General features: G+C 37.2%; 1 protein-coding gene across 1 annotated transcript in view; it reads right to left on the bottom strand.

Annotated features, from left to right (window-relative positions):
• The window catches only part of LOC111864975 (multidrug resistance protein homolog 49), a 51761-nt gene that overhangs the window by 17210 nt on the left and 18043 nt on the right, over positions 1–16508 (bottom strand). Inside the window, exons 3-14 of the mRNA XM_023852632.2 lie at positions 15111–15198; positions 13640–13833; positions 12725–12869; positions 12446–12546; positions 10841–11012; positions 9718–9842; positions 9017–9206; positions 6052–6276; positions 5290–5619; positions 4480–4740; positions 3881–3968; positions 2439–2569 (exon numbers count right to left, since the gene is read on the bottom strand). Coding sequence (XP_023708400.1) covers positions 2439–2569; positions 3881–3968; positions 4480–4740; positions 5290–5619; positions 6052–6276; positions 9017–9206; positions 9718–9842; positions 10841–11012; positions 12446–12546; positions 12725–12869; positions 13640–13833; positions 15111–15198 — 2050 coding nt within the window. The remainder of the gene's footprint in view (positions 1–2438; positions 2570–3880; positions 3969–4479; positions 4741–5289; positions 5620–6051; positions 6277–9016; positions 9207–9717; positions 9843–10840; positions 11013–12445; positions 12547–12724; positions 12870–13639; positions 13834–15110; positions 15199–16508) is intronic.

Raw genomic sequence — 16508 nt, forward strand, 5'->3', positions numbered from 1 at the left:
AAGATAATTCCATAGGTTAAAAGTGAATGAAAATAACAATAGTAAATCATTTTTAATGTTTCGGTAGGCATGATGGGTTTAATAACCCTCATTGAATAACACGCCTTACACAACTTAGGTATGAGTTGGAATATATGGGCCTTCCAAGTACACGTGCTTTCAACAACTATACCCAAGAACTTCACCTCGGTACTGTTTGGGATCACATTATTGCAATAATTAACCATAACTCCGGTATTAGGACAAGACTTAGCCGCAAATTGTACATGTTTAGTTTTGCTGAAGTTTAGGGTTAGCAGGTTTGACTTGAACCACTCATTAAGGCAGTCAAAAGAGATATTCACATCCCTATTATATTGTAAGTTATTATTGCTACTAATCACCAAACTAGTGTCATCTGCGAATAAGACTGGTTTAACTGTGCTATTAAAAATTGTAGAAAGATCATTTATATAGAAAAGAAATAGAAGCGGACCAAGTATGGACCCTTGAGGGACTCCCTGCCTGACAATATCCCAATCTGATCTAATAGTGTTGCTCATTTCAATATCTGTTATTAGTACTCTCTGATGTCGATCTGATAAGTATGATGCAATTAAATCATAAAATCTACCTTGTATCCCATAATATTGTAGTTTACTCAACAATATTTCGTGATTCACACTATCAAACGCCTTCTTCAAGTCACAAAAAACTCCACCTACAACTTTTTGTTTATTTAATGCTTCTAGTATTTCATTGAGTAACACGTAAGAGGCTTTAGCAGTTGAGGATTGACGTCTAAATCCAAATTGCTTATTGACTATTATATTATGATCATGGATATGCTGATTTAATCTAGACAAAACTATCTTCTCAAATATTTTTGAGAAGGAGGTTAAGAGGGAGATGGGCCTATAATTAGATGGATCATTCTCGCAACCGCCCTTGTAACAAGGCTTAATTTCAGCATATTTTAGCCTATCCGGAAATACGCCAGCAGACAGCATTTTATTACTAATATATGTTAAAGGAGATATAATAAAGGGGCTACTAATTTTTAACACTTCAACTGATATTTCATCATAACCATGCGATCTCTTTGTTGTTAAAGATTTAATAATTTTAAATATCTCAGTTGAGGTTGCAGCTTGATATTTTATGCTGGGAAAGGGATGATCAAAAGCTTGCCGCAAGTAATCTAATGGCTTATTGTTTGTTTCAAGACTTTTGTTTATGTTATTCTCAGCCACAGATATGAAAAAACTATTTAAGAAATCTGCTATATATTGCCTATTTTTAGTAATCCGTCCATCAACTTTTAATTCCTGAACTGAATTCACTTTGGCAAACTTCCCAGTTACTGACTTTGTTATATTCCAGATTGTTCTTATTTTGTTACTGGATTTTGATATCTGTCTACTATAATGCTTCTTTTTTGCTTCTCTTATGACATTTTTTAATATCTTGCAATACTGTCTATAATACCTCTTAAAGGCCTCATCGTTACTACTCCTGTATATCAAATTTAGATCTCTTTTATGCTTACAGGAATTACTAATACCAGGAGTAATCCACAAGTTACTATTTGTTCTGGTGCTCAACACTTTCAGGGGAAAACTAGAATAGAATATTCTAAGAAATGAACTGAGAAAAGAATTATACATTAAGTTTATATCGTTGGAGCCAAAAACTGAGTCCCAGGTTTCAAGACTCAGTTTATATTCAAAATCCTGTATCATAGCCAGTTCAATTTTCCTTATCATTTTTTCCCCTTTACCCTGCCATTCTTAGTATGCGTTTTAACCTCTGATAAAATAATTAACTGAGCATCATGGTCGGAAAGCCCATTAAGCAAGGGATCATTGTATCATTGAAGAGTGTATCAGACTCAAAATTACGTTCATCTCAGTCACAAAAATGATCAACCAAATAATTTACAAATTAAAAATCACAACATAATTAATAACGTCAAAATTTCTTGTTATTACATAATAGTATGCATAATATTAAAATAACTATTATTCAGGAATTTATGTAATTCCAGGAGGAAGTGACTCTAGGAGAATGAAATGGGATGGGAATTTAACATGAATAAGAGAAACTGAAAGCTCTTACTTAATTTTGATAGTGAGCTGAAAGTAGACAAATATGTAGCTGAATATTATGGTACAATGTTTATTAGGAACATGGGTTGTAATGGTATTTTTTTATGTATATCAGCAATCAGTAAGATGATGAATCTCTAGTTTTATGAAAGGATGTTTCACTATTAATGAAACATAAATATGTCAGAATTTAAATGATAGTACTTATAGATTTCATGAGATCATAAGATAGTTTCTGAATAAATATTTCACTTATCATTTTCTACAACAGATGCTAGAAAAAATAACATTTTACACATGTGTGATCTAATTTAAATTATTTTTACTGTAGTGGCTCCTTGTCTGACTCACATCTAGAACTGTGACATCAACTGCTTCCTTAGTACTTTCATCTTTTGACTTTGCTGACAATTTCCGTGTCAGACCCTCTGAACTAGTTGCACTGTCATTCTCAAGCTCATTTTTTTCATTATGTCCAGCACCTGCATTACAAAAATAATGATATTAGGAAACAGTCAGCAAACACATAATGGAGGAATTATAACTAAATTTTAAACTAGTAAGCAAAAAAGCTCACCAGAAGCAACAGGCAATTAATGAATAAATCATATGGTTTTAAGGGTTTGTGACAATGTGTTAACATTATTTTTGAAGGTTTTCTTTTTTGTGGAAATTGTTCACTAACCAAATAAAAATATGTACACTGTTTCAGGGACTAGCTGGGCCACATCAATATATTAATGTAACAGATCTCTTATGCAAGAAGTCTGGGCTCCCAGCCAATCCAGATTTCCAGATTTCTGGTCTCAACCTACTATGTACTTAGAATTCAAAATAAATTACATTATTAAACTCAAAGCACGAATTTAATTCAGCACTTCACAACTCACAGCCTGTAATTCCACATCCAAAGGAAGATCTGTTTTGATATATAATTCATAAGCTAAATCTCATATTACTAGCATTTCAGACATTTGACAGAAGCAAAAAGTGGGTAAATAACTGCAGTAACTGTGAACGAAATATACATACAAAACATCGGCCTGAACTGAAGAGGGGTGCACATTATTTGAAGTGACCAGCTGGTTTATGACAGTCATTTCATTGCTTACAGAATACCAGTTCAAAACAGCTGCATCTCTGGCCCACCTTCAGATTTAGAGGTTCAGTACCTGTACCAGTCAAAATGACTACCTTCTTGTAATGGGCATCAGAGTAGTGGTCCTTCCTTTTTATCAGGAGCTGGAGACAGTTGAGTGAAACATCGTATATAATGTGTTTCCGGTACTAAATATCCCAAGAAAATGCTCTTGATGGCAGTGACACTTTTTGCAACGTAGTTACTTGTGCGTATGGGCATATGAGATAGGTTCAGATTTGCATTAAAGTCAGTATTGAATACTGCAAGCAGTTCTAATTCTCTGAGAGCAGATGTTCTCCAACTGCATCTTTCACATCACCAAAGCATCACCATAGATATTTTTGTGAGCAAAGGGAATATGAAGGAAGAAGGTCATAACCATTTTGAATAATCTACTATCCTGGTATTTTTTTTTGTGGACAAGCAATACAAAATCAATCATTGCTGGTTCAAAATAGTAGCAGGTACCTCTTCAATAAAATTCCATGGTTCATTCTCCAAGCTACATTTGATTTGTAAACAGTACTATCATAATATGCTGTTTCATTATGCCATTCTTTCATCATATATATATGATAAATTTGAGATATTTCCTGTGAATTGAGTTTTCTGGCAGATTTCCAAAGTCAACCATTTCCCAAATAAAACTCACCTTCTGTAAGCGTGGGATCAGCATTGACCAAAGAAAAATAGTGACCCTGAAGTGCCATTAATTCAGAGTGTGATCCCTGTTCCATCACCTACAAAATATTTGAATACGGAATAAGCAACATTAGTAATTTATGAAATATTACCTACAGCCAATAATAATCTTAACTCTTGGTGCACTATGACCTCCTCACAGCATATTTGTCACTGTACTTATAGATTTTGTGACTAAATGAAAACCATCCCACTGAGCGAGAAGAAATGTAATACTTGACCAAAGCACCAGCAACCAACTGGCACTTTCTGGCAATGTAGGTACTGCAACATTTATGGAATAATGGTAATAATTTCATTAAGATGGCCCTAGGTTCTATCATGGAACGTCCTTCTAGCAGCATGAGTACTGTCATATGGCTAAGCATCAATACCTTTCCAGGATGTACTTGTTTGGTCTACTTCAAAAGCGCTTTGATAATCTAAACAGTATAAAGCTTATTAAATCATGCTGAATGTTTACTTCCTTGACTGTAACAGTGAATTGATACAATAAGGTTACAATTAATCCTGGTTATACCACACTTCATAAACAGCTAGAGAACTCACCCGTCCACCAGAAATGTACACAATACGATCAGCATTCCTAACAGTGGAGAGACGATGAGTCACTATAAGTGTTGTACGTCCCTTTGAAGCACGATCCAGGGCTGCCTGGACCTTGGCTTCACTGTGCAGATCCAGTGCTGAGGTTGCCTCATCCAGAAGCAAAATATTTGGTCGTCGAACCAGGGCCCTTGCTATTGCAATGCGTTGTTTCTGTCCTCCTGACAACTGGGCACCCCTCTCTCCAACCAACGTATCATAACCCTGTCAGTATCACATTATACACTATTTCATGTTAACATGTTTATACTGTGTTGCATTTCACAGTTTTATTGCACATAACAAGACAATCATTTTGAAAGCATGTAGGCATATGATGGTAAGTAGAATGCATCATTTAATTAAAAAAAACTAATATTTTCCATGATAAATGATACAAACTCCGTCCCAAGTGCAAACAATATATTATATGTCTTTGATCAAAGACATATAATATATTGTTTGCACTTGGGACGGAGTTTGTATCATTTATCGTGTAGAGTGCAACAGGATGCTTAAATATAATATAATATTTTCCAAATTATGTAGATTAATTAATTCAGTATGCGATCTGTGAGCCAACTGTGTAGAAAATGTGAGAGCCTTGACATCTCACAACACTATGGGCCTCCACAGCCTGTTATAGGAATATCGGTCATTTATGACAGACACTTTTACTGGCCAAACCTGCAACGTTTGTGGCAACATAGCCATGTTCCTTTGGTGTTCCAGATGTCCAGATTGATTTTTCTAATTTTATATTTTCAGATGTACCTTTGGTAACTTGGTGATGAAGTCATGAGCATTGGCCTCTCGTGCCGCCTCTTCTATCTCCTGCTGAGTGGCATCTTCTCGCCCATATCGAATGTTTTCCTTGATGGAGGTTGCGAACAGGACAGGCTCCTGACCTACAACACCAATGTGACTCTGCAACCAGCCAACATTGAGCTGTGTAACGTCTAAACCATCTATTAGAACTTTTCCTTTCGATGGATCATATAATCGCTGTACAAGCTGGATTACTGTTGACTTGCCACATCCAGAGCTGCCAACCAGAGCCACCATCTCACCACTCTTCACTGTCAGATTGAGGCCCTGAAGTATCTGCAAGCAATAAAAATAATGTGGAAATAAAGTTTCCTGTGTAATGTTACAATTAACTTGGTTTATAAATCCATAATTAAAACTGGTCTAAAAATTTACTGTTTTGCTTTAACTCAAATAGTTGGTAACCATATTCCCAGAAATCAGTCAGTGGACCCTGTTCAGAGCCCTCACTATCACTCTTTTAATAAATCTATGTCTTCTTCTGCTGCTCTTATCATGGTTTGTGAAATTAGAAGATTATGAATGGCTGTGTCCACAGCCTACCACAACATTTCCCTAATGAGATACTACAATGATTAGAAACAACAGTCAGGATAACAAGCCTCTCAGTCAAGTTCTAAATCGATTTGCTGAACAAATTGTAGAATTATAAAACAACTGGAAACGTTTTTGTGGTAACAGGACGTCCTGTAAATGACCAAAACTTACTTTAACTTCTGGTCTTGATGGATACTGAAAGTGAACGTCTTGTAACTGTATGTCACCTTGGAGCCCCGCTGGCTTGTGTCCAGCTGTACTGAGGCTGTCAATATGTGGTATACGATTCAGCAATGCAAAGACAGCAGCTGCTGAACCCCTTGCAATTGCAAATGCCTCAAGATGGGGAGATGCCAGTCCCATGTTCATTGCTCCAGACAGAACCCCAAACAGAACCTGTTAGTGGACAAAACGTTTAAATAATTAAAATTCTACTATTACTTACTTACTTACTCATGGAGCTCAGACCTTCTGAAGGAGCTGCCAATTCTGCAACTACTCAAGAATTTCCCAACATTTTATGGAACCCGAAGGTTTATTACCGTGTTCACAAGAGCCCTCCACTGGTCCCTATCCTGAGCCAGATCTATCCAATCCATACCATCCCATCCTATCTCTCTAAGATCCATTCTAATACTGTCCACCCACCTACGCCTTGGTCTTCCCTGTGGTCTCTTTCCTTCTGGCTTTCCCACCAATATCCTATAAACATTCCTCGTCTCCCCCATTCGTGCTACATGACCTGCCAACCTCATCCTCCTTGACTTGAAAATTCTACTATTAGTGAGTATGAACTGTTTAAAAATGTAAATATATTTTGCTGATTTATGTTGTGACTTCACAGACAGCATCTCCTTAGTGACTAAGTTTCGAGTCTTGAGACTGAACCAACAAGTATATACCTAATTCCACATTAAAACACATACATGTGTTAAAAAGTAGAGATCTAATACCATATTAAAACAGAGAAGTGTGTTAACTAAGTCTTGAACCTCATCTTACTTTTCTCATAAAACATTATGCCAAAATATGCTGAATATGTGTATATGTTTTGTTCACAGAAATCTTGATGAATGGAATCCTCATGATTATATTTTATTCTTAAATGATGAGCATGAGGTAAAGATAAAATTGTTATTGTGCTTAATTAATTAAGCACCACTCCATTACTACATATTTGGACACTGGAGATATGTCTCTGAGTGTTCTTAACCTCAGTGATAGAGGTAGGTGAGTGGTCAAGCTTTATGCTTTGGCCATTTAACTTCCCACGAAAGAGCCCAGGTATCCATTGGAAAGTAGGCTGAGTGGACTCTAGACCCAGCCTGGATGCTTTCGAGATGCAACCCTGTCAGGAATTAAGCTCCCTGGTCACCCAGCCCATCACGATAAATATATTATAAAGATTATAATTTACTCAAATAGGTATCTAAATAGAGGGGGCACGCAGTAGCATAGTTGGTTGAGGCACTATGCTACAAGCCAGAAGGTCACAGGATCGAATCCCGATGAGGTGGATTTTTTTCAATTTACCTAATCCTTCCAGCCACACTATGGCCCTGGGTCAAGTTAGTCTCTAACAGAAATGAGTACCAGGAATATTCTTGGGGGTAAAAGGAGGCCAGCACGTAAGGCGGACAAACTTGCAGCCAACTATGAGCTGACTGTCTAGAAAATGTGGGAGCCTCAACATCTCACAACCCTATGGGTATCCAAGGCCTGTTACGGGGATACCTTTACTTTTACTTACTTTCGGTATCATTTTAGAAATACCAAACTTCTCTTGATATGTATTGTGACACATAGGCGTTTCTAGGAAACCAACTGGCAAACATCTTGCCGCAGAGATACAATTCTTAAACACAAACCATCGCTAGGTGTGAAACAGACGTGTCCTAGAATACTCAAATGGACACTGTAGACTCTTGGAAACGAGATTGTTGCTGCAGAAATAACATTTTTCATGGATATGTGCTAGACTATATAAGCAGCCATTCAGATAAGAACGAATTCAGATGTTCTTAATTCTTTTGTCATTCGGATTTAATTCGTGAAGCAGGAGTGAGTGATTCTTAAATCAGAATGAAGTCAGTCACAGTAGAAGAAAGACTAGAAGAGAAGACAGTAGTAGTCAAGCTAGATGGAGTGAGTCTTAAGCAGTCGTTGATTGTGAGCTGTTGTAATTGATTGTGATTAAGAGTGACTGTTAGAGAAGGTGTTAATATATTCAAACATCCAGTTCATAACCCATTTTTATTAGTCACGTGACCCCGAACACATGAAAGTAGTGTGACATGTTGCGCAACGGAGGACACCCGCCTCCCCAGCGGTACGTGGCGGTAGCGTAGCACTCGCGTTACTATGGTAATAGACGAGTCCCCGTCCCGCCACTCTCCCCATGGTGATGTGGCGCGCGGTGACGCAACACGGTGGTGCGGCACCACTTCCTACTGTGACGTGGCACGTAACTGGCACACACAGCCCCTATATAAGAGAGCTGTGCTGCCTGCGGAGTTAGTTGTAACGTAGCAGTCGCCGAGTTAAGTAGTAGTCGAACGAGTGTGTTATCAACAGTTCTCCAGTCAGCCGACTACAGTTGGAGTATAGCAGCCGTCGCGGAAAGAAGAACCGGACGTGTGTGTAATTGTGTAATTGGGAGTGTGTGATACAGTGATACATAGCTCCCCTACTGTAAACGTGTAGACTACTGAAGACAGAGTGAACTGATTTGCGCATAGGGTTATAAATCGTGAAACCCCGCAACAGTGTTATAAATAATTGTAGCCGTTATTTGTAGATTGTTAAATAAACCAATTAACGATCTCTACAGCGTATTCAGTAACACAACATGTTACAGTATATACTTGCACTTAAAAATGCATGATTTTATATGTACTTTGATTCCACTTGAAACTGATTTAAATAAATGCTCATGATTCCTTGCCATGCTACAAATGAGACATATCTCACAGAAACACTGGCCTTTTTCATCTGCATTTATTTTTTGTAATACAGAACTTTTATATTACCATAGAAATATCCCAAAAGGAGAAAGTTATTTAAATAATGATTGAGGATGGGAAGGATTACTCAAAATAAATTTCCAAACAGTCAATAAATTAAAGCTGGTACTTACAATAACAAGAATACCTGGTGTGTATTCAAAGTCTCCATTCTCTCTTGATTCCAAGATAAGTGTTACACCATACCAGAATGCAATAGCATAACTGCAATAGATGATAAACCACATGATGCCAGTTCCCAAACCAGAGAACATGCCTCGTTTGATGCCCGTGGCCCTGGCTTTGCTAAGTTTCTCTGTATATCTGTAAAAATAACAATCAGATGCATGTCCAGATTTGAGCAGGCAAATTCTGTGTACTTCATAGCTATTGGGATTGCTAAATTTCAATCAAATAACAGGCACGAGGTAGCTCTCAGAGGGGACTGAGTCAAGCGCAGTCAAGTGCAGTATTGTGCTACTGTTGAGAACTCTATGGCATGTAGGAAAGGAAGAGTTATAAAATAAGAATATGGATGGTGGATGTGGAGGGAACAGGTAATAAGCTTATCAAAATAAACAAGCACTGTGATTACAGACATAAAAAAGTGAACAGATAATGAATACCATATATAGACTAGTTATCAAGAATAAAATTTCCAAACTGCATTGCAACCAGAGAGGAGAATTGAATTCTAGAACTTTCTAGGCTGTTTATGGAAACAGCTAATGTAATACACTCCAGTGCATCATATTCTGTCATTACCATGCGTTCGTCAAACACACACATCAGAATGTTCATAATATCAGTTTGAGAAGAGCACAAGAATTCTAACCTGGCAACTTCCTTGTCCTCACCACCAAATGCTACTACTGTTCGCACAGAACTCAGCACCTCCTCAACAACCGCACCTGCATCACCATATGACTCAAGTTCCTGTGCTGTGAGTGAACTCTGCAGCTAAACAAAGCATAGTGTATTATGTCATTTTCTTGATATAACACCATACTTTTGTTTCTTTTTCTGGTTCAATTTGAAACATTCAGTATTTGAGACAAGAGATAACTGAGTAATTTGGAAAGAAACGTTTATAACCTATTCGAGGTACCATATTAGAACTGCTTTGGAAAGACAAAGACAAACTATGGAACATCTCACACAGGTTATCCAGTGTCCCAGCTGAGATTCGAACTGAACAATACCCAAACACAAATCTGGATGGTTATCACTACACCAGCCTGCTCATTTATCACTGTCAAAAATTAAAAGTACTGTGACATGACTACTGAAAGCTTGAATAGTGGAAATAGGAGAGACGACCATTGCTAGACAAAGGCGGGGTGAACCTGAGGCTATATGGCGAGAACCAAAGGTAAAAGTCAGTCAGAGGTCGGGGTCAGTGGTCAGCGGTCAGCCATGAGTTGCAAGTGAGCAACAGCAGTTCATGGTTGGCCGAGAGGAATTCCCATTGTTACCTAGGAACGACTAGTGATAACAAAATAACAAACAGAAGACTGTGTGTGTGCTGTAGTTGTAGTGATCTATAGTTTGTACATTAGTGACACTGTTAAAACCATTTGTAGTTACAAGGTATAAGTATCAAATAAAATCCAGTTATCAGTCCAATCCCCATGTCTGGTCACTGACACATGACAATATTATCAATGTCACAGATGATTGTTTGTTGATGTATGTTTTCCACAGCTTGCATTTTAATATCTGAAGGGAAGAGACCACTTGTGAGATCTATGAGTTGATGGGAGGATAATATTAGGATTATCTTGAAGAAATGAGAATGTGAACTGGATTCATTTGGTTAAAGATAGAATCCAGTGATGGGCTATTCTGAAAGTGGTAATGAATTTTCAAGTTCCATAAAAGTTACAAAGACAATTGTCAAACACATGAGCTAAATGCCATCTATATTTTATAGTAGAATTAAATGTGTTTCTAAGTACCTTTGCTACTATTGATTGTGCCACAATGATTACTGGAGCACAGCTCAATACAACAAGTGTGAGTTTCCAGCCATTCAGGAAAGACATTATAATTGCAGCAACAAATGAAGTGATGAGGTATATAAATATGCTCATCTTCTCACCAATGCCATCTTGCATCTTGTCCAGATCCCTGTCAAATGAAAACATTAATTCATAAATCAAATGTTATATAAATTTTGTCATTACCTGCAAACTGCTTTCCACATTTTCAGACTTTTTTACACATAACAAAAAAGGAACAGCTTCTTTCATGGAGTTCTTATCTGATCATCTAATGATCAGCAATGCTTGGCCAAACAAAGTTTTTTATGGAACTTCATGTTGCAGAAACATAACTGGGTATTTGCTGGCCATTTTGGCATATTAGGATTGCCTCTTCAGTCAGACGTTTAATCAGTCTTTTCTGTTTTCTCACTAAAAAAAACTCTCATACAAAGTTGCAGAATTTAGTTAAGATACACAGTTTATCATGTTATTTTTTAATGATGTGCCATTTTTGAGAAACTTGAGGAATATACCTTCTTATACAATGGGGTACCCAAAAGAAACCGAACTAATTTTCTTGTGGGCAGAGCTTTTGTAGTACCGCGTTTTGCCACTATGAGCGTATAGAGCTAACATTCCTGAGTCGATAAACCGACTACCGTTGCTTCAGAAGGTAAGGACTAGTTTTGGCAGAGTTTATAATGACAACTGTTTTGTGTGATCGTCGTTTTTGCAATGGCCCGAACACATGAAAATGTTGAAAAAAATCGTGAAATCAAGGAAGATCGATGACGGACCACTGAAGAAATTGTGGAGATGTCGGGAGTGACTTGGAGCTCAGTTCAGCGAATTTTGACAGAAGATTTGGGAATGAAAAGGGTGGCTGCGAAATTCGTGCCACGACTGCTGACTGCTGAACAAAAACAAGGTCGTGTGGAAGCATGCCGTGCTTTGAAAGAAGAGTCCCAAAATGATCAAAACTTTTTTTCAGCGTTTTGCTGATGTTGCTGAGGTGAAGGAAAAAAACGACGGAGGTGCTGTCAAGCATCTCAAAAGATGAATTTAGACAATGTTTTGAAAAATGGAATAAAAGACTAGACAAGTGTATTAGTGTAAGTGGAGAGTATTTTGAAGGGGATTGAAGGTTTGTGCTTTAAATTTGAATAAATAAGTTTAAAAAAAAATAAGTTCGGTTTCTTTTGGGTACCCCTTCGTATAGCAGATTGGGTGATGTCTTACTTTAAGTCACAACAGCAAATGAATGACGAAGATAATTGCAGAACAATGTTCAGGAGATTTCTGTGCATATTATTTGGTAATTTACGCTTGTAAAAATTATAATTAAACAAAGATCATGATGAATAAATGAACAAACTAATCTTTGCTGCCAATCAGCTTGTTTTTTCTAAAAAATTATAATAAAATTTGACTTTATGGAGTATGGAGGCTACAAATTCACATATTTTTGTTTTATTTACACTTCATAATTAAAGCATTACTGAAACTGAACACAAGTGTTGCTAGTGCTTAGGTGATACCAGAACATGTAAGGTGAACAATATGTCAAAAAATACATACTCTGTAAGTCTGCTGGCAAAAGTGGCTGTCCTGGTAGTGTCATACCAAGTCATATCTTGGCGTAGCACAGCCTGTAGGAATAACTGCCTTACTCTGCCAATCTGAAATTATTACAAGTACTGTACCAGTATAGTCAAGAAAACTTTTTCCTGGTTCCTCCACCTGTAAATCTGTCATCATATTGATTTCACACAGAATGCAATTGGAATGTATTTATACTGCAGGTATTATAAATTTGTCCACAGAAACATTCCAGGGCATAATGATAATTCTTATTACCTGCTTCTGTGCTGCAAAATTCAATACTGCAATACTTGATGATGAAATAACAAGCTGCACTATCCCAACTACAGTACAGCCAATTCCAAATGCTTCTGCATCCTCCATCATGGCTTCATTTCTTTCATCATAACTACCATTAATCCTGGAACACAAATAAGCTGCTTTGTCATTCATTAAGAACAAACGATTCCTATGTCATCACATTCAGTACATTGTCAATCTTAAAAAATTTCAGTGAAGATGGTTCTGTAGTACTTGGTAAGCCAGTAAATGTTTAAAATCACTTAGAATATGGACAAAAAGCAGTGGTAAAAAGATTGCAGTATTTCACAAAGTAAAGGGAATATTAACCTTTCATCAATTTCGAAATGTCACTAGTACTACAGATCATCCAAGACTACTACTGCTTTATGTTAGAATGTTATTTATTATAAACCTATATTCTTACAATTCATAGCTAAAAAGTTACAATTAATAACTGCAATTAACATAAACTTTAACACGGTGACATGCCACCAAAGCATTAATACTTCCACTGGCTCATTTCAGAGTCTGTTATAACATTCCAGAAGTTTCGATATAAAGCCAGTTCCACATGGGAACATGTAAATAATAAACAGTGACTAAATGGTTAGTTGATATGATGTCCTAGACGCTAGCCAATGGGGTGGAGCCTGCAGTTTCAACAGAAAAAAAATAAAAAAAAAGGGTAAAATTTTGACTTCAAAGGTGGGTGAGTAAAATCTGAGGTATTTATCTTCTATTTTCTTTGTTGCAAACTTTATGGTCAAGGTTAATANTCTGCAGATCTGTATGTCACAAAAATGCCATGAATGGTGTATCCTGGGTACATTTAAAGTAAAGACACCATGAAAGCTTGAAACAAAAATTAATCCTATATCTGTAGCTTACAACTGTCTTCCTCCTCCAAATAGGTTGAGTATGACTGTTGGTGTTGAAGTAATATTGTCCGCTGAGCGGTCCACCAGCAGTGTGGTAAATTCACCATAGAGCATGATGATGAGAGGTATACCAGCTCCTGAGAGAAGGCTCAACAGTAAGCCAAGGAAGACGAGGCCCCGCTCAAAATATGTGGCATACCGGAACTACAAAATTACACAAAGGACTAATTCTAGTAACACAGTAACTTCTTTTGATTCTGCTAACTGTATTTAATATTTCTCATTCAGAAGGAATATAAATGTTCACATTATGCCATGGATAAAATATCTCAGGTACTTGCATAACAAAACAACTGAAAATATGAGATAGCAAATATAAACGTCTCTAAATTAAAAATTTCTCATTCTGAATACAGCCAGGTTAAGTGACAGAAGTGAACACTGAACCAAGATATGGAGTTATGGTAAAATAACATCGTTATTTGTTAAGAGCTCAATACACACTGATACAACTGGAGCACGTTTCATGAGATTTGTATCTGTATCATTGGAGCAATCACACACTGGTACAAAGCCTTACAGTTAGCGAAGACATTATTAGCTAGTATATTCTACTGCAATTGTGCAGTTAAAGTGGAAGTGTCCAGTCTTAGAAGCATATGTGAAATTATACCTTCAGATGTATAAGTCTGTGCTGGTATCACTAGAAATCACTCAGGCAGTGTGTTTAATAAAGATGTGGCAACAGAAATGAACATGGTCAAGGAAGTGACTAGCTAAGTGAAAGAAGTATACAGTCACAAATTTATTAGAAGAACGTGAAACCAGTGACATGGTTGATATACAAAATGGGTAATTAATTCTTCCATATGGTGAAAACAGAAGAAGAAATATGGGATACAGATACATGCACCACAAGCTTCTGACACTAAGAAACATTTCTCTTGAGACATCCCCAATTATATTGCACCATGCATCATGATATATGTATCACCACTTGTGTTCATATAGGTGAGGCTCATCAGGCCTGGCTGAGACAGAGTGTCCAGTATGTAAAGTAGGTGGAGTGACGACTGGCAAAGGAGAATAAATGGTCACAGTGTCACTTTTCTCTTACAGATCCCATGAAGACTTGTTTTGTTTTGTATTTATATGACATAATCCACATCCTACAGTCATTTTGACTAACTATGGATCCATGGAATGCAATGCAATGTAATGTAATGTAAAAAAAAAGTAACTTTACTGGGATTACACGGAGGCCTCCAATGATATGAAGCTCATATGTAATGACCTATACAATGGCACGACTTAAAATAATATCAACAAATTTCAACATTTTAATTACCGCATGCACACATGGCTCCTAGGAATTTCACCACGTACTTTGAATTGTACAAGATTTCTTAAGATTTCATGAATATTATGTTGTCATACAGGGTATCCAAATTTGAAACTACCTCATATCATAACCTGCTTACCAGCTTGTAGAATGCTACAGGTTCATGTTTCGGAAACTCTTTCCCCTCCTTTTTGTCTCCATCTTTTGATGCTACATACTTGTACTCTCTGAAAATGAATTCAAAATAGATTTACTACTAGATCACAACACATGTGATTTCACAAAGAACTACTGTATTCTATTACTGATCCTTGTTATTGAAATTAATCTTTTCACTGTTGGCTGAGCAGCTATTGTTTTATCAAGGACTCTACTCCATAAAGTGAGTTAAGTGACCTTTTCACTGTTATGATGGAAATATTTGATAACATGGAAAAACATACTGTTTGCTATAAGTGAAATGTTCTGCCTAGTACAGAGTGCCTTGACAGTAGACTGCTTACAGATATTCCATAATAAAACAGAAATATAACACTAATATTTCAGGATCATATATGCATGTGCACTGAACATACCAATGTCTACAATCAGTGTTTCCAAAATAATGGTCTACATACTACAACCAGTTTGCAAGTTCTCTCTTTCTTTCCTGTTGCTTCCACTCTGAGGCATTGCACATCCATCAAACGCTTTGTTTCACTTCATTTTCTTAATCATAAGACAGTCAGTAGGACTCCTTGGACGGGGGAACAACCCGTCGCAAGGTAGCTACCTACACAGGACAACACAAACACAGAATAAACACAGACATCCATTCCTTGAGTGGGATTCAAACCCATGATCCAAGTGTTTCATTAAGTGAAGACAGTTCATGTCTTAGACTGCATGGCCACTGTGATTGGCAAATTCTGTCTATTATAAAAATTACCACCTGACAAGTAGCGACTTTTTTGCTTTCCATGTCCTTTCTGTCAATGTCCTCAATAACATGTATTAAACAGTACTGCCTCTTTTAGTCATTTCCCTCCAGCTACACTTTTTGGTGTGAATCTTCAAGTAGTGATGAAGAGGGTCAATGCTGGATTAAAAAATGGGACGATGGGGCCATTTATGAAATCAGACTGTTAGACGATATCTGTGCTTGACAAAATATTTGGCATTTACACATGAGATCTGAAGTTCTGAAGGTGGTGACTATAAAGCTGTCTTCTAGGATGCGTCAGCTTGCCACCTGCTTTTGTGGCTTCTTGCTCCTCTTATTCTTTGACCATGAAGATGAGGAGCGATTTGTTCCTCTGAAACGTTGGTTGACTTTCAACGGACTACACTGCATTATATCCAAGAACAGAGTACTGTTCATAACCACCACTGAAAATCTCATATCCTACACATAGCATCACATCCCAATAAACAAATCTTACAGTATACACATTCAAATTCTGTGGAAACATTACCTCAGGTGTCAGTTAAATGTTGGGAAACATGGAGCCATGGAGGTGCAGTCAGCTCCATGCCCCGCCAGCTACCCCCCCCCCCC

Source organism: Cryptotermes secundus, unplaced genomic scaffold (genome assembly GCF_002891405.2).
Source record: "Cryptotermes secundus unplaced genomic scaffold, Csec_1.0 scaffold209, whole genome shotgun sequence".
NCBI lineage: Eukaryota > Metazoa > Arthropoda > Insecta > Blattodea > Kalotermitidae > Cryptotermes > Cryptotermes secundus.